The sequence below is a fragment of the Drosophila mauritiana genome, chromosome 2R (genome assembly GCF_004382145.1).
Source record: "Drosophila mauritiana strain mau12 chromosome 2R, ASM438214v1, whole genome shotgun sequence".
In the NCBI taxonomy this organism is placed as follows: Eukaryota; Metazoa; Arthropoda; class Insecta; order Diptera; family Drosophilidae; genus Drosophila; species Drosophila mauritiana.
Window position 1 is genome coordinate 7,404,940 of NC_046668.1, and position 15,320 is coordinate 7,420,259.

The 15,320-nt window shown below is 49.5% G+C and overlaps 7 protein-coding genes across 12 annotated transcripts; 4 read left to right on the forward strand and 3 right to left on the reverse strand.

The window, feature by feature from the left end:
* Nucleotides 1-12: 12 nt before the first annotated feature.
* Nucleotides 13-3,277, reverse strand: LOC117138544 (F-box/LRR-repeat protein 2). The gene is made up of 3 exons (XM_033300702.1): nucleotides 3,130-3,277; nucleotides 1,739-2,998; nucleotides 13-1,675 (listed from the first exon to the last, which is right to left on the reverse strand). Exons 1-3 carry the CDS (start codon nucleotides 3,178-3,180, stop codon nucleotides 917-919), a joined length of 2,070 nt encoding a protein of 689 aa, XP_033156593.1. The 5' UTR covers nucleotides 3,181-3,277; the 3' UTR covers nucleotides 13-916.
* Nucleotides 3,278-3,719: 442 nt separating this feature from the next.
* Nucleotides 3,720-5,224, forward strand: LOC117137510 (dynactin subunit 2). The gene is made up of 3 exons (XM_033298991.1): nucleotides 3,720-3,880; nucleotides 3,961-4,882; nucleotides 4,941-5,224. Exons 1-3 carry the CDS (start codon nucleotides 3,845-3,847, stop codon nucleotides 5,123-5,125), a joined length of 1,143 nt encoding a protein of 380 aa, XP_033154882.1. The 5' UTR covers nucleotides 3,720-3,844; the 3' UTR covers nucleotides 5,126-5,224.
* A 267-nt stretch (nucleotides 5,225-5,491) lies between these two features.
* LOC117137390 (protein transport protein Sec31A) lies at nucleotides 5,492-10,653 on the forward strand. 4 transcript variants are annotated; one of them, XM_033298806.1, is made up of 12 exons: nucleotides 5,492-5,613; nucleotides 5,803-6,018; nucleotides 6,083-7,046; nucleotides 7,109-7,352; nucleotides 7,411-7,523; nucleotides 7,666-7,722; nucleotides 7,830-7,932; nucleotides 8,078-9,501; nucleotides 9,561-9,668; nucleotides 9,731-10,054; nucleotides 10,121-10,192; nucleotides 10,259-10,653. In XM_033298806.1, exons 2-12 carry the CDS (start codon nucleotides 5,822-5,824, stop codon nucleotides 10,445-10,447), a joined length of 3,795 nt encoding a protein of 1,264 aa, XP_033154697.1. In that variant the 5' UTR covers nucleotides 5,492-5,613; nucleotides 5,803-5,821; the 3' UTR covers nucleotides 10,448-10,653. The 4 variants fall into 4 exon arrangements, with proteins under 4 accessions (XP_033154697.1, XP_033154698.1, XP_033154699.1 ...); XM_033298807.1 differs by having other exon boundaries at nucleotides 7,833-7,932; XM_033298808.1 differs by lacking the exon at nucleotides 7,666-7,722.
* Nucleotides 10,646-12,073, reverse strand: LOC117137399. Of its 2 annotated transcripts, none has more exons than XM_033298821.1 (2): nucleotides 11,232-12,073; nucleotides 10,646-11,177 (listed from the first exon to the last, which is right to left on the reverse strand). In XM_033298821.1, the coding sequence occupies exons 1-2, from the start codon at nucleotides 11,983-11,985 to the stop codon at nucleotides 10,672-10,674; spliced, it is 1,260 nt and encodes a 419-aa protein (XP_033154712.1). In that variant the 5' UTR covers nucleotides 11,986-12,073; the 3' UTR covers nucleotides 10,646-10,671. The 2 variants fall into 2 exon arrangements, with proteins under 2 accessions (XP_033154712.1, XP_033154711.1); XM_033298820.1 differs by having other exon boundaries at nucleotides 10,646-11,180.
* A 59-nt stretch (nucleotides 12,074-12,132) lies between these two features.
* Nucleotides 12,133-12,483, forward strand: LOC117137404. Its single transcript, XM_033298827.1, has one exon. The coding sequence runs from the start codon at nucleotides 12,207-12,209 to the stop codon at nucleotides 12,438-12,440; it is 234 nt and encodes a 77-aa protein (XP_033154718.1). The 5' UTR covers nucleotides 12,133-12,206; the 3' UTR covers nucleotides 12,441-12,483.
* LOC117137403 (MRG/MORF4L-binding protein) lies at nucleotides 12,428-13,247 on the reverse strand. Its single transcript, XM_033298826.1, has 2 exons — nucleotides 12,758-13,247; nucleotides 12,428-12,705 (listed from the first exon to the last, which is right to left on the reverse strand). The coding sequence occupies exons 1-2, from the start codon at nucleotides 13,170-13,172 to the stop codon at nucleotides 12,515-12,517; spliced, it is 606 nt and encodes a 201-aa protein (XP_033154717.1). The 5' UTR covers nucleotides 13,173-13,247; the 3' UTR covers nucleotides 12,428-12,514.
* A 46-nt stretch (nucleotides 13,248-13,293) lies between these two features.
* Nucleotides 13,294-15,143, forward strand: LOC117137405 (guanine nucleotide-binding protein subunit gamma-1). 2 transcript variants are annotated; one of them, XM_033298829.1, is made up of 2 exons: nucleotides 13,294-13,381; nucleotides 13,996-15,143. In XM_033298829.1, exon 2 carries the CDS (start codon nucleotides 14,207-14,209, stop codon nucleotides 14,417-14,419), a length of 213 nt encoding a protein of 70 aa, XP_033154720.1. In that variant the 5' UTR covers nucleotides 13,294-13,381; nucleotides 13,996-14,206; the 3' UTR covers nucleotides 14,420-15,143. The 2 variants fall into 2 exon arrangements, with proteins under 2 accessions (XP_033154720.1, XP_033154719.1); XM_033298828.1 differs by having other exon boundaries at nucleotides 14,187-15,143.
* Nucleotides 15,144-15,320: the final 177 nt, after the last annotated feature.

Sequence of the window (15,320 nt, forward strand, 5' to 3'; positions counted from 1 at the left end):
GAAATAAATCTATTCATTTTGAACGAACCTTTGGTCTTCGATATTTTATTTATTCCCGTTTAGATCGTCAAGAAGAACAAATTTTGTTTGGGTAAATATTTAATTACTTTCGAACATATCAAAGTTGGTTAGTCGAATTATTTACAAGAAGAGAGCAAAAGCTTGTAAATTTTCGGAATACCTTTCCATAATGTAAAAACAGTCATTTGATTAACATCTATTTAGTTTCTACATCGAATATTGTTCTTCAAATATAAATTTACTAGACACTCATTAAGTTACTTAGTTATTTTTTAACGTTTTATTTACAAATACATTAACCATTCAAGTTCAGTTGTCTCATTAACGATTTTATCGTATAAAGCTTATAAGAAGTGACAGTGACTTGTTGTAAAGTATGCAATTACAATTACCACAATGTGTTTTCAAAAACTTCATTTTTTGGTTTTTCGCTTAAACTGAATTAACAAATTTTCAACTATTTACTAACGAATTAAATCAAGTTAAATACTCAACAATAAAAAACAACTTTAATTTAGGCAACCGATCACATAATTTACAATCGTGTGCACTTATCATAAGATTCGTACCTTACAAAAAATCACAGTTGAATGCGGACAAACGTTACGTACGAAAATTTAATTGCATTACAATCGAGACTTGTAATTTTGCTAATCTAACGTGCGCGGTTAGTGTAAATTTAAGTGTACATATATGCAAATACAACAATGTCTGCGTATATATGTATATGTATGTATATTTGACTAAAGCTTTCACAACTATAGCCCAGCTGCTGGGGGCCGATAGATAAAAATAAATATATGTGGGTTGTTCCGACGGCTGGGGCGATTGACTAGCGGAAGTTGTACAGCTGAAAGTAGTACAACATCAAGACAATGAAGATTGCGGCAAAGTATCAGTAATCGAGTCGCTTTTTCAGGCGGAAAAACTCGGCGTTGTCAATGCTTGTCAGATTGTCCATGTTCAGGTTGCGCAACGTCTTCACGCCAGACAGTCTCTCCTCCAAGTCTTGGTACATGCTCCGACATCGATAGATTGACAGCGTCTGCAGGCAGCTGCAGTTGGTGATAATGGCGTCCAGCGTGTGCTCCGTCAACTGGCTGCAACCGCTGATGTGCAGAGCCTTCAGGCGGGGCAACTTAGCCGTTACCACCTGGATGGTCTTGTCCGTAATGTTGTAGCAGTCGGATAGGTCGAGCTCCTCAATCGATGGACAACTGCTGGCCATTGCCTCCATGCCCAGCAGCGAAATCTGCTGGCAGTTCGAGAGCATCAGCCGCGTCAGCTCGATGTGCTTCAGCCCATATTTCAAGGATACATCACTGATCTTATTGCAGCCGCGCAAGTTTAGCGATCGCAGTCCCCGCAACTGCTGAATGTTGTGTCCCTCGAAATCATCCTCTCGTATCAGGTTCATTTCGTAGGCGGCCAGCATGGCCTGCTTTCGACGGGCATCCCGAACAATCTCATCCTCGGCCTTGCTCCTGAGCGATATCTTAATGGATTGCAGGGAACCCGCCAGGCTGTCTCGTTCCGCCAGCGTGTTCGAGTACGGCGGGTAGAAGTTGTCCATCGACGACACCTGCGAACCCGACTGCTTGCGACTCATTTCCAGCTTGGATATGTTTATACCTGTGAGTGCTGCATCGGTTAGCTATATGTAAATAAAACCAAATTACAAGGGAGAACTTATGTTTATCGCAACATTTAGTCTTACCCCACTGCAGTGCTCTAAAGAGAGCTCGCGCAGCCATCGCAGCTGGCCGATGACCGACTGGATAGCCTCATCGGTGGCTCCATTGACGCAGTGATTCAAGTGCAGTGATCGCAGACATCGTAAGTTACTGGCAATTGCCTTGATGCATTCCTCGCAGATCTGAAGGTATGACACGTTCAGCTCCTGTATTACTGGATTCTCCTCGCTAGCAATGCCTTCAATGATGCCGCTGCTTGTCAAGTTGTCGCAGTTTGAGATGTCCAGACTTTTGAGACGCTTCAGCTTGGCCAAGTGGATGGCACCAGCATTTGTAATGCTCAGGCAGCCGTTCACCTTCAAGTGCTCCAGCTGCGGATTAGTTTGTACCAAGGCGGCCAGATTCTCATCGTTAACACACATTGTTGCCGACAAATCAAGCGCACACAACTGGGGCTGTGTGGCTAGAAAATTCCGGATTGTGGTGCAGTTAAGCTGTCTGCATCCGGCCAAATAGAGGCGCTGCAGCTGGAGATTGAGGTCGCAGAGGGCCAACAAAGCCTGGCCAATCAGGGTGTGGCTAAAGTTCAACACGCGCAACGAACGTCGCTGCAGGTTCAGAATGGTGAGGATGAACTTGAACGTGAGCACAGACTCGCTGGGCAAAACGTGATCCGAGGAGCTGGTGGCTGGGTAAAATCTGCGATGAATAGCATTGTGAAAGGCTATATGACAGCCGGACATGTTGATCGCTTCCAGACTGGGCATAAACGATGTGAGACGCATTAGAATGGCATCCGTGAGGTACTGGTTCTCGCACAGCGTCAGTTCCTTGATGCCGGCCAGATTGCTTGCCAGGTCGTTTAGGTCAGGACAGGAGTTGTTGTATGAGTCCAGGAAAGAGCCGGACATGAACAGCGGCAGACAGCGCTTCAGCGACAGCGAGTGGAGATGGGGCAGCACGCCCAGCATGCCGTAGAACTGTTTGTCGTTCAAATCCACATTGTCCAGAGCCAGGGACCGAGCGGTCCTGCCCATGAAGCGCATCAATTCCTTCACTTGTCCCAGCGTCACGTCCTCGAACAGGAAGTGCTGGAAACGCCGCTCGCAGCGCATCAGATCCACTCCAGGACTCAATTGATCCGAGAGCACCACCTTGGAGAAGCAGACTCGCGTGCGCTGGTTAAACTCCGTCTGATCCAGCGCCGCATGCCATCGCTGGCAGGTGGATCCTGCCGCTTGTAGGTCCGAGTAGCCCAGATAGCTGAAAATCTTCAAAACAATCTGGGGGTGAAACAAAAAAAAACAAAATCAGCTGACTGCCCTAACAGGTATATGGATATGCAGATATAGATACGCTCGAAATGATGGATTGGTCACGGGACCGCGGCGGTCCGTTCACATTATATGCTCACCTCCAGCGGCAGATCATCGTATCTATGCAACCCGTACTCTAAGCCAGACATTACTCTATTGTTTTCGGATGCAAAATGTTAAGTTTAGCACAACCAACTAGCAGCTCCCACCGCCCACTCACTTCGCCCGCAAACTACCCAAAAACTACAGTGTTGACTAACTTAGTACCTGTGCTAGGTACAGTAGGACCGTACCTATTTGCTATCCTAGATGGTCTATAAAATACCAGAAGAAAAATGTACCTTCATTGATTTCCCAATTGGAAGTCGATTATTGAATTATTTACCAATTGCTTATGAACGATTTTAAATGTATGTCGTTTTCCCTAAACTCAAAATAGATTCCATTAGCATAAAATGCTTTTTTTTAAAATGTTTGCATCTTTGAATCCAAAAAAACAAGGTACAATGAGTAAGTACACCTTATTAACAATTCGAATTTTATTGTAATCAAAAAATATATTTTGCAATACTCTTCTTAGCTTATTAACCGTTACAAATAATAACTGACTTTTTTAAATTAACTTTTGTTAAATACCTCTGTTTATAAATATACCATTGAAAGCGACATGTGGCATTTGTGTGGTATCCGCGCACGGTAACTTTTTTTATGACATCAGATTGAATTGATTGTTGTAAAAAAGGATTTTTGCAAGGTTTATAATTATTTCGCTGCCAAAGGATTCCGGACACTGCCGTCGACGTGCCCACAATAATGGCCGATCCCAAGTTCCAGAACCTACCGGGAATAGTAAGTCGGAACTCCGCACCATGGCAGTGACGTTTGAGCTTTCGTTTTTGCCCATTTATGTATGTACTTTATGTTTTTAGGCTTATGACCAGCCGGACGTGTACGAAACTCCCGATGACCCGGAGCTCGATACATCCGACTACTACGAAGAGGAGCCGGAGAACGAAGCCATCGAGCGACTGCACATCTCGCCGAGCGTCGCTCACAAGCGCTTCAGCGGAGCAACGGTCGAGGGGAGTGTGGACTTCACCGATCGCATTGGACGCCGCATGTGCCGAGGATACGATACCCGCGGCTCCAGCGACTACGAGCTGGTCGGCCAGGGCGAGAAGGAGACGCCGGTGCAGAAGTGCCAGCGCCTGCAGATCGAGATGAACGAGCTGCTGAACGAGGTGGCCGCCTTGCAGGTGGACCGCAAGGTAGCCGACGAGGAGAAGCAGTCGTACGATGCGGTGGCCACGGTTATCAGCACGGCCCGAAAGGTGCTTGAGTCGCTAAAGCTGGAGCAGGTGCTGGGCAAGGAGCAGACGCCTGGCAGTAAGCAGGTGAAAGCACTCATTAGCCAGGTGGAGGAGTTCAAGCAGTCCGGCGTTCTCACGGCCATACCCACGCCTGGCACCGATCTGGCGGCCACGGCCCGCGTGGCCAGTCTAGAGCAGCGACTCTCGCAGCTGGAAAAGGTGGTGGGCGCGCATCCGGACAAGTTGAGCCGCCTTACCGCCGCCACCAACACCACCAATGTACTAGAGGCCGTGCGTCATCTCAGCACCAAGGCGGCCCTGATACAGCCCGATAAACTGGATACCATCGAGCAGCGCCTGACCTCGCTGGCCGGCAAGATGGATGCTATCGCCGAGAAGTCCAGCGGCAGTGCCCAGGACGCCAAACGAGATCAGAAGATCACGGAACTGTACGATATCGCCAAGCGCACGGAGCCCGTGGTGGAAATATTGCCGCACGTCATCGAACGCATGCAAGCCCTCGAAGCCCTCCATAAATATGGTAAGCAAATCTATTTAACATTGTGCTTGTTTCTGTAACTAATCAACTTGGTCTGCAGCAAACAATTTCGCCAAGATCATCGCAGAGATTGAGCAGAAGCAGGGTACCATCACCACTAGCCTGGTGAACAACAAGGAGCTGCTACATTCCGTACAGGAGACTTTCGCCCAGAATCTGGAGACTATCAACACCAAGGTGGCCAAGGTGGAGCAGCGTGTGGCGGCGATTTCGTCTGCCAAATGAGTGGATGCATACCATGCGTATTAAATAATCATAGCTTATATTTATGAAAGATACCTATAATAAAAAGATCTAAATTGGAGTCCTTTTCAAAAAAATAAATGCAACGTGATCTGGAATTTTAAATGAGCACATTTTAAATAATAATATTAAAAGTGCCGAAGCAAGCTTACTAATATAAAATGCGATGCGAAAAATCTTTAAATAATTTCGATTGTTATTTTTAATAATGTATGAAACTGATAAAAACTATTTTTAAAATTGCACATTTAAATGGAATATTCAAATTGCACACCGTTAAACGCAAAGTATATTCGGCCAGCACGCATTTGGTATTTAAGTGCGTGCCCAATGGTATATTACGTTGGCTCAGAGCACGGTCACACTGGCCGCTCCTACGGTTCTTAAAAATATTAACGATTCCAGTTAAATTCAAGATCAAAAAGTCTCGTTGCAGCGCAAGCGAATACAAATTGCATTCACAATTGTGTGTAAGTTGCGCAATTAGCATAATTAAACATACTTAAAGCCCGGCGGACAGTACTGGGCGACATCTGCAATGGCGAAATCAATGGGAAAAAGTGATGACGGGGCTTACTCCAATTGGACGTGACACAATTTCGTTCTAAACTTGTACCCCTCATAATATTTGTGTTTTTTCGCTTTATTTGCACGAGCAGCACGAAGGGACATTGCAAGATGAAGATCAAGGAACTGCAAAAGACGGTGAACATCGCCTGGTCGCCGGCGCAGCAGCAGCAGATTCTCCTGGCCGCCGGCACCGCCGCCCAACAATTCGATTCCAATGCCAATTCCACTCTGGAGTTGTACTCCCCGAACTTCAGCGATGCCACATACGATCTGGAGCTGAGGGCCAGCGTTTCCAGCCAGTACAAGTGAGTTTTGGATTTCAATTTGTGGATCAAGAGTCGTTCACAAAACCGGCTTTTCCTCCCGCAGGTTCCAAAAACTCATCTGGAGCCCAGTGGGACCACACCCCAGTGGCCTGATTGTGGGTGGCTGCGAGGCGGGTCAGATCAACATATACTCAGCCGACAAGCTGCTTGCCGGCAAGGAAGAGCCGCTTCTGAAGCGCCAGGACAAGCACACAGGCGCCGTTAGCGGGTTGGACTTCAATCCCTTCCAGAACAACCTGCTGGCCTCATGCGCCTCCGAATCGGAAATCTTAATCTGGGACCTCAACAACCCGGAAACAAGCATGAGTCCCGGCGCCAAGACACAACCACTGGAGGACGTAAAGAACGTAGCGTGGAACCGGCAGGTGCAGCACATTCTGGCCTCCGTGTTCAGCACGCGCTGCGTGATCTGGGATCTGCGTAAGAGTCAGCAGATCATCAAGCTCTCCGACTCGCAGTCGCGAGTGAGGTGGCACGCTATCGAGTGGCATCCGGAGGCGGCGACGCAGGTGTGGCTGGCTTCCGAGGACGACCAGGCGCCAGTGGTGCAGCTGTGGGATCTGCGATATGCCACGGCTCCAGCCAAAACATACCAGATTCATGAGCGCGGAGTGCTGGGAATGTCGTGGTGCCTGCAGGACAACGATCTGATGGTTTCGTGTGGCAAAGACAACCGCATCTATTGCTGGAACCCCAATACGAAGATTCCTGAGGGAGAAATCCTATCTGAGGTTGCCACCACTGCCTCCTGGTACTCCGATGTGCAGTTTTGCCCACGAAATCCGGCTCTGATAGCTAGCGCCAGCTTGGAGGGAGCAGTTTCCATATACTCTCTACATGGAGGCACTCACCACCTTGTGCAAACCGCCAACAAGATTGCGGACTCGTTTCCGGGCATGGATCAGTTTGCCCAGGAGCCAATTCCACAGCAGGCCACGCAAGTGGTTTACCATGACCTGGCACACGCTCCCAAATGGATGAAGCGGCCCTGTGGCGTTGCCTTTGGAGTGAGTTAGCTAGCGTCCACAAGTTGATAACACTATTTAAAAATCAATTTTTCCGTTTTTAGTTCGGTGGCAAGTTGGTCAGCTTCAATGGAACCTCGAAAACGGTCAAGGTCCAACAGCTAACCACCGAATCCGCCCTTGTGGACCGGGCCAATGCCTTGGAACGCTCTCTGGTCGATGCCAACTATTCGGATTACTGTCGGCAGCGAGCAGACGCGACACCGGATCAGCATGGCCGCTACATCTGGTACTTTATCAAGGCGAACTTCGAGCTTAATCCCAAGGAGGAAATGCTGAACCTTTTGGGTAGGTCCACTCGATGCGTACGCAGCCACATGAGCTAAGATTTTGTATTACTTTTAAGGCTACAACAAAGACGACATCGATAGCAAGTTCAACAAGTTTATCAAGGAAACGGATGGCAACTCGCATTCGGATGTGGATACTCTGACGACCCGCATCTCGACACTGACCCATGTAAGTGCTCATTAGACATTGTCTTATCAGTCGAAAAAGAAAAACAAGCAGCATTGCGCACACTTTCGATCTTCCACGTATGCTCATCTTGCTCTGTATATTTCTATCCGATAACATAACTCATGCTATGCCATTGCCGTAGAGCGACTCTTCCGAGGTCGAGTGTGATCAGAGTACAAACTATAGCACCGATAATTCGGTAAGAGCTTACATGCCAGGCTCTTAATCGAGGCCAACAAACTCAAAGTTGCTTTTTCTGGGCACAATTTGAGGTGTATTCTTATACGAATGTTATTTCTTACCCAGCAGACGCAAGATAACAAGTTTGATGGCAATGCAATCGACTCACAAAATCACAACGACTTCGCCACTCCTCCGAGGCCGCAATTCAAGGTTCCCAGCGGAGATCGTAAGTAATACATATACTCACTTAGTTTGGTAACTTTTTATCTAAACATTAATAACCTAAAAGCTTTTCTTTTGGGCCAACTAGTTCTAACTTGGCCAGCTAGTAACCACCACTTGTTAAATGATCGAATTTCTACACTTTGCAGACTCGGATAGCCTGATTGCCGAGGCAATACTCACTGGCAATGTGGACGCTGCCGTGGAGCTCTGTCTGGAGGCGCAGCGCATTCCCGAAGCCCTGATTATCGCCTCAACGGCTGGCATTGAGACTCTGAACCGCACGCAAACGCGCTACCTGCTGCAGCAGAAGAACGAGCTATCGCACGTGATCTCCGCATTGGTATCCCGCGACTGGCTGGACTTCGTCAACAGATGCACTGTGGACTCGTGGAAGGAGGCCCTGGTGGCCGCGCTCAAGCACAGCGAGCGCAAGGTGGTGGACATCTGCGAGCGACTGGGCGATCGCCTCTTGAGTGAGTGCGCCTCAAGCGCCGAGTTTACGCGCAACGCCATGCTCTGCTACATTTGCGCCGGCAGCATCGACAAACTGGTCACCGCGTGGTACCAGTTAAAGCGGCTGGAGCAGCAGAACCCCGGCTACAAGCCCAACACCACAGAGCTGCAGGACTTGGCTGAGATGGTGATGCTGATGTGCAAGTCGTTGGAGCAGCAAGGCATATCCGTGGACTTGGCTGGTCGCTTTGCCGGCTTTCTGACTGAGTACGGCGGTCTTCTTGCGTCGCAGGGTGCTCTGACTGCAGCCCTGCAGTACATTACCACCTTGGGCGGAGGAGCTGCCAGCGAAAGCGATGTTCTGCAGAGCCTGCGAGACCGGATAAACAACGCTGTCAACCTGGACTACACCCAGCCACAGGCACCAGTTGCTGCTGCGCCACACGGCTACCAACAGACGCGCGGTCGGGGATCGTTCTCGCAGCCACAGCCTTCGGCTCCCATTCCCTACGGCCAGCCGCCCAATCAGTATGCACAGCCCAGCTGGCCCACGCAAGTGCCTCCACTACAAACAAGCTACCCAGGAGCCCAGCAGCCTCAGGCTCCGCCGCAGATATTTAATCCGCAGCCTGTAAAGCCAGAGCCCCTAGCCCAACCACCGCGCCCACTCAGCAACGCCAGCTCTTCAGGTGGTCCGCCGCCAGCAGGAGGCGCATCATCCTCCGGCGGATCGGGTCTTTCTGGCCGCTCCAAATACGTTTTGGACCCATCTGTAGCAGCTCCAACCAGTTCCTACGGCATGCCGTACAATCCAGTGCCGGCCCCCGTTCCATCAGCGGTTCCATTCGGCGGCGGAGGAGTGCCTGGTCCCGCACCCCAGCCAGCTAGCGTGCCAACGTACAACAGCAACGCATTCAACACGAATCCGATTGCGGCTGCCCAACCTTACAACCCTTCGCCTTTCATGCCAGCTCAGCAGAATCAGTTCGTGCCCGGCGTGAATCCCATCGAGACAATGCAACCGCCAGCTGCGCCACCAGTTATCCAGAATGTGCAACGCAATCCCACACCACCACCCGGCTGGAACGATCCTCCTGCACTGAAATCTTCGCGAGCGGTAAGTACTGTCTTACAAAATGTCATAGGCTTTATTCTAATTGTTTGCTTCTCTATCAGCCTAAGCCAAAGCCGGTGGTTGAGCCAAGTGCTGCAATCTTCCATCCCCTGTTCCCAGTCGACCCGAATCAAAACCAGAACGGTTATGTGGACCCCTCTCAATATCAGGTGGGATTTTAAAGCGGATTATGGCTCAAGAAGTAGATCAAAAATGTGTTTACTTTCTACAGCACGCAGTACCACCTGGAGGAGTGCCCAATACGTACTACAACCCGGCTGCCTTCAACAACAATCCCCAGCAGCAGCAGCATCAGCAATCATATCTCCAGCCTCAGCAGCCAGCCTCTGGGATTCCGAGCCAGGGAGGACTTCAGCAGCAGAACTGGCAGGGACAACAGCAAACCATTGGCTACACCGAGCAGCCAGCGCCCATCCAGCAACAGCGCCAACCGGCGCCGCCCAAGGAGAAGCCACCACTGCCCGAGGAGTACATCTACTTGCAGACTGTGCTGGAGGAGCTGAAGAACCGCTGCCTGGGCGCGACCAATGATCCGGTAAGTGTATTAATAAATGATCCATAAAGAGAGCTAACTTTATTCTATATCTGTTTTAACTTTAAGCGCACAAAACGAAAGTTTGTCGATGTTGTCAAGAGGCTCGAAAATCTCTACGACTGCCTGAGAGATGGAAAGGTGAGAGCTGCTGCCTTAGATCGCCATTCAATTGCAATTCGCTAATGGCACTTACTTTAATTCCAGCTCACTCCCACCACGGTGCAATATCTGAATCAAATAGTTCAGTACATTCAAATATCCGACTATGCCAATGCCCTGGAAATCCACACGCAAATCGCCTTCGGAACGGACTTTGCGCAGTGCGCGGGCTTCATGCAGGGACTGAAGGTCCTGCTGCAATCCGCATCCGAGCTGCAGTTGGTTCTCCGCTAGAGCGCCGTCGCCTGATCGCAGCCACGCTCACTAAACGCATATTCTTATTGTGTCTTCAGATATCGATGTCTTTTTTGTTTTGTATACAAAGTGCGGTTCTCTGCGTTAGTTTTGGCTGGGATCGCCAGATGAGTGTCAACGTTATTCCGTGTATTGAAATATATTTCCATTTAAATCGCAAATAGACATATGCATAAATAACAAAACGAACATTGTACATGCTTTCACAACAGCTTCGGCTGGTTCCTGATATTCTCCAAGTCCAGTTGAATATGTGGCGAAGAGGCGGTCGCCGCCATGGGAGATTGTGGACACACCGGCTCCAGTTGCTCCTCGGGCAGCAGGCGGTATTTTTTGAGATACTTGTACGACGCATTGGATATGTCGTTGGGACTTTGCGCGTGGCCGATGTTGTCGATCTGACGCAGTGGCTCCGGATTAGGGGACTTGGGCGAGGCCCCCAGGCGCATATCCTTCATCAGCTCGTCCACGGGCTGGCGCAAGTACTTAAGCGCCAGTTCGTTCATCACCAGGCTCTTCTCGGTGTTGGGCTTGGCCAGTTGGGGGATCCGCTTCCCCTGAGGCGTATTGGCCCGATAGCCCGTAGATTGGGCCATCGGCGGATGTGGTCGAGGAGACGGAAACTGCGGAATCACTCGTGCTTGTGGCGCGGGCAGTGGTTCGTCCTCCTCGGCTATGAAATCCTGCATTATGGGAGACAAGCGTCTACCTGCTAATAAAGATTTTTTATTGGATTCTTTTCATACAGATTCAACGTACCCACCTTGATTGGTGGTAAGAATATCGCACTGGGTGGCAGTGGTACTGCTGGCTTTTGAGATGCCTTCGGGTTTCGCTCGCTGCTGTTGCTCCAAAATCATCTCGCAGAGATTCCGAAGCTGTTGCTGCTCATGGCGCATGGACTCCACAAGGGAGACCAGGGACGCCAGGTCACTCTTATTGGCCAGGTTGCTGACGTCGATGTCGGAGTAGACAACCTGGGGCAGCGATTTTCGCGGAGGAGATGGGTTGTAGGGATCGGTCTGTGTGCCAGCACAGATGGTAAGGACATCCGTGTTGGAGGAGCTGGACAAGCGCCTAGATTGATATGCCTGTTGCTTGGGCTCGGCATTATAGCCACCAGCATTGCAGTTCACATGATTGGTAGTCTGCTGCGCGTCGCTTGCATAGTTGCGATCCCGGGGCATTACTAGGTACTCCTTCGAGGAGCACGGACTATTGCTGCTGGGAGCGGTGCGTGGGCCCAGTTCCGTGGCCAAAATGGGCGAAAAGTTGACCCTGGGCAGCATTTGCTTCTTCCAGGACGCGAAGGTGGGTGCAGCACGAGGAGATGACTCCTTATGATCCTGATGTGGCTGCTGCGGCTGCATCTGCGGATCCTGCGGCGGCTGGCCAAACAATATGGACACCTCCGGCACGGTGGGCCCTATAATCTCATTGGTGTGCCCCATGGGCACTGCTGCACTCGGCCTGGGCGCTAGTCTGGGCAGCATATCCTCCGTTTCGGGCACAAACATTTGGAGCGTATTTGTTTATATTTGCCGATTAAATTAAATTCGAGCGGGAGAATCTGTCCAATTGGAACTCGATCGACTTAGGGGTGGAACTAGGGCTGACGTAAAACGCCAACTTATCGATACTTTATCGAGTGGACCCTACACTTAGCCAAGTTTCCAAGTGCACGAGTCACCCTGCGGGCTGTGTGTCATAGCAAAAGCTGATATTTCTCGGGGGAAAAATGCCTGTTTTGAAGCACATCAAAGCCATGGCCGAGACTCCGACTCCAGCTGGGAACAGCCCTGCACCGGCAGACGAGAATGCCCCGCCCCAGGCAGTCCGGGAACTGACGCAGACCGATCATCTCAACCGACGCCTTCTCAAATCGCTCCTGGAAAACATGCAAGCCACCGAAGTTCTGGCGCAGGAGAACGGGAACGGCTCCAACGAGGAGGACAACGATTTCGAAGAATAAATCCTTTTATTAGAGTACAGTAAAACTAGTGAGCTAAAACGGATCAACAATCGTCAGTTTCGGGCGGGGGCCACCTATATGCGACGGCGCTTGTTGCTCAGCACCGGCGGCGGCGTGGTGGAGGGGCTGATGGACTCGTTGGACATGGAGCCGCGTGTGCGCTTGGCCGGACGCTTGGGCAGCTGGTCCTGGAGCTTGGCGACGGGCTTCTTGTCGCCGTCCTTGGCGGAATTCGCCGGTACCGGCGCTTTGGTTGCAGGTGGAGCTGTAAAACAAGCATAGTTACAAGTGAACCCTGATGGTAACTAACGAACTACCTTTGCCATTGGTCTCTGCTGTTGGAGGCGCCGACTGTGCCTCTGCAGCCTCCTCGTTGGCATGCACCTCCACCGTCTTTTTGGTCTGTAGCGTTCCGTAATCCTGCTCCGGCAGGCTGAACTCGCGCTCCTCGTTGGGAAAGGGCAGCGACTCCAGATCGTCTAGTTCCTTCAGCTTGTACATGGTGCCCAGGTGGCGCCAGATCAGCTCACTGGGCATTTCACGGTTCAGCGACTTGGACAGGCGCTGGACAATGCAGGACATGTAGAAGTGCTTGTTGATGCCCACCGGGCGCAGGCCCTCCATTGCGTGGAACAGCTGCAGCTCCTCCTCGGCGGACCACTCGTGGTCGATGGCGGCCGGCAAGGGGGCCGCCGATCCGGCCACAGCCAGACCCTTGTCCTTGGCCATCATTTTGCAGAGCGCATGGAACTGAAAAGTGGTACGAATTGTATGTTTTTCTGCGCGAATATTAGCGATGGCACGCTGGCGCGCTCACGCGCCCGAACTATCGCCGCGCGGCACATCACTAGTTTGGGTGTGTATCCACTTTTATTCGTCAACTTTGCTCGATTTTGGCCCGTAGAGTTCGAGAGTAAAAAAAACCATTTAAGCCGGAGCTGGTAATTAACAAATAGTGTGCCAATATAGTTATGTGTTGTGTGTGCATCCGTCGAAATCTTCACTTTTCCACTATAATCCCTCTGCTAACCACACGGCGCAGTACGCCTTCGTGTGTTTGTGTGTGTGTTCTCCTTCCCTATTTCTGCATATAAAACTAATTTTGGGTGTTCCCAACGAGTTGAGCAGTGTTTTTTGCACATAACTCGGGTCCTCCATGAGCTGGCACGAGTAGCGCCCCACCGCCCAACACCACCACGCCCACTTGGGGTCAGTTAATAACCTTGCACTTGTTCGCGTCAAGGCTTCCAGTTCGCCTGGAAAGTTAATCAGCAATGCGATCGATGAAACCAATGCCTGCGTTCGGCTCTTCACATGTGCCACAAAATAACACATATGTATGATGCGTAGTGTGACTCACCAGCTATCCTAACTTCCCGCCTAGTACTAAACACTGACTAAACTACACCAATCTACCAACTATCTCTGTCTAGAATCGCGAAAATGTACACATATGTATAGCTTTGTGTCGCCTGTTCGATGTTGTGCCCGTATGGGGAAGCCTGTACAAAGAATGAGATATCTAAACTACATATAACCAACTTGTTATTTCCAGCCAGCCATTAAGATCCATCCAAACCAGTATACCCAGAATCATACGATAAGATAAGCCAAAGCCAAAGATCAAAGACCAAGCCCTTCGGCGAAGCCACACAAGCACTAGCAACCAAGCACACCACCCCAAATCCACTATCCCGTAATTGCATTTCCCAGTATCCGTAACACTGAGAACCTTTTCAACCATAGGCCTATCCGAGACAGCCATCATGGACGTAATGTCATCATCCCTGCAGCAGCAGCGCGTCGTGGTGGAGCAGCTGCGTCGCGAGGCGGCCATCGACCGCCAGACGATCTCGGAGTCGTGCGCCAAGATGATGAAGTACATCACGGAGCACGAGCAGGAGGACTACCTGCTCACCGGGTTCACCAGTCAGAAGGTGAATCCCTTCCGCGAGAAATCGTCGTGCACCGTCCTCTAAGGAGGCGGTGAGGATGGTCCGCCGTTGCCGAGGAGTCAGAGATCGCCGGCGGACGTTTAGCTTATTTTTAGTTTAGCAAGATGGATTAGGACGCAAACGTGTGTGGAGTACTACCCCAGTACCAGTCAACGCCACCTGGAACAATATATAGTTGTGCAAGAGCCACAAAAGCTACGATTGTCATAAGCAATATCATTACAAGAAGTTTGAATTCCAATTCTAGTTCCAATTGCGAGGCATATATAAATATATATTTGAATCGATATATCAATGTGTACCAGCCACGTTAAGAAGTAATGTCCGAACCCAGAAACACAAACTCAATGTCAAACCTAAGTCTATATCTAAATCTAAATCGAAGCATTTGTTCCAAAGATATCAGAGTTGTTTCCTTCCCGATGAGTAACGCAGTTAATGTACACGAATATCCCAACTATAACGACAATTAATGCGCTGACTATAGCACCTACTACTCTACCTAAACCGAAATTCTATATATACAAAACTATCAACTAATCCGACATACAAATTTATATCAATAAACGCAAACTCAGTCGAAACGGAAATACATATGTTATATTTTGCCTTCTTATTTCGAGAAATATCTGTTGTATTTGTTGAAAATTGAGAAGATAACGAGGCGAGAGTAAGAAGGACAAGTTGTATTGAAAATATATGTATTTTGAAGCTTATTAACCACCAGCGGGTGGATCGACACCACAAACAACAAATGTATCTTATTGAATTACTCAAAAGCTTTAACACGAAGCAGAAATGCTACCCACAACAACAAGCTAGTTGAACTTATCGCAATATTTAGTGCGTTTATTATCCAGTTTTTCTTAGTCAAAGTATATAACGAACGTTGCAGTAAGCGACAAGAGCATATATAAACCAAATA

Coding starts and splice junctions, on each gene's coding strand:
- LOC117137404 (XM_033298827.1), top strand. CDS start 12,207: ATGCCTGTTTTGAAGCACATCAAAGCCATGGCCGAGACTCCGACTCCA.
- LOC117137405 (XM_033298829.1), top strand. CDS start 14,207: ATGGACGTAATGTCATCATCCCTGCAGCAGCAGCGCGTCGTGGTGGAG.
- LOC117138544 (XM_033300702.1), bottom strand. CDS start 3,180: ATGTCTGGCTTAGAGTACGGGTTGCATAGATACGATGATCTGCCGCTG. Junction 2,999..3,129: donor ACGATGATCTGCCGCTGGAG/GTGAGCATATAA, acceptor TTTCACCCCCAG/ATTGTTTTGAAGATTTTCAG. Junction 1,676..1,738: donor CTTTAGAGCACTGCAGTGGG/GTAAGACTAAAT, acceptor ATTTACATATAG/CTAACCGATGCAGCACTCAC.
- LOC117137390 (XM_033298806.1), top strand. CDS start 5,822: ATGAAGATCAAGGAACTGCAAAAGACGGTGAACATCGCCTGGTCGCCG. Junction 6,019..6,082: donor AGCGTTTCCAGCCAGTACAA/GTGAGTTTTGGA, acceptor TTCCTCCCGCAG/GTTCCAAAAACTCATCTGGA. Junction 7,723..7,829: donor ACTATAGCACCGATAATTCG/GTAAGAGCTTAC, acceptor TTTCTTACCCAG/CAGACGCAAGATAACAAGTT.
- LOC117137403 (XM_033298826.1), bottom strand. CDS start 13,172: ATGATGGCCAAGGACAAGGGTCTGGCTGTGGCCGGATCGGCGGCCCCC. Junction 12,706..12,757: donor AGCAGAGACCAATGGCAAAG/GTAGTTCGTTAG, acceptor CTTGTTTTACAG/CTCCACCTGCAACCAAAGCG.
- LOC117137399 (XM_033298820.1), bottom strand. CDS start 11,985: ATGTTTGTGCCCGAAACGGAGGATATGCTGCCCAGACTAGCGCCCAGG. Junction 11,181..11,231: donor TATTCTTACCACCAATCAAG/GTGGGTACGTTG, acceptor AATCTTTATTAG/CAGGTAGACGCTTGTCTCCC.
- LOC117137510 (XM_033298991.1), top strand. CDS start 3,845: ATGGCCGATCCCAAGTTCCAGAACCTACCGGGAATA. Junction 3,881..3,960: donor TCCAGAACCTACCGGGAATA/GTAAGTCGGAAC, acceptor TTATGTTTTTAG/GCTTATGACCAGCCGGACGT. Junction 4,883..4,940: donor CGAAGCCCTCCATAAATATG/GTAAGCAAATCT, acceptor CTTGGTCTGCAG/CAAACAATTTCGCCAAGATC.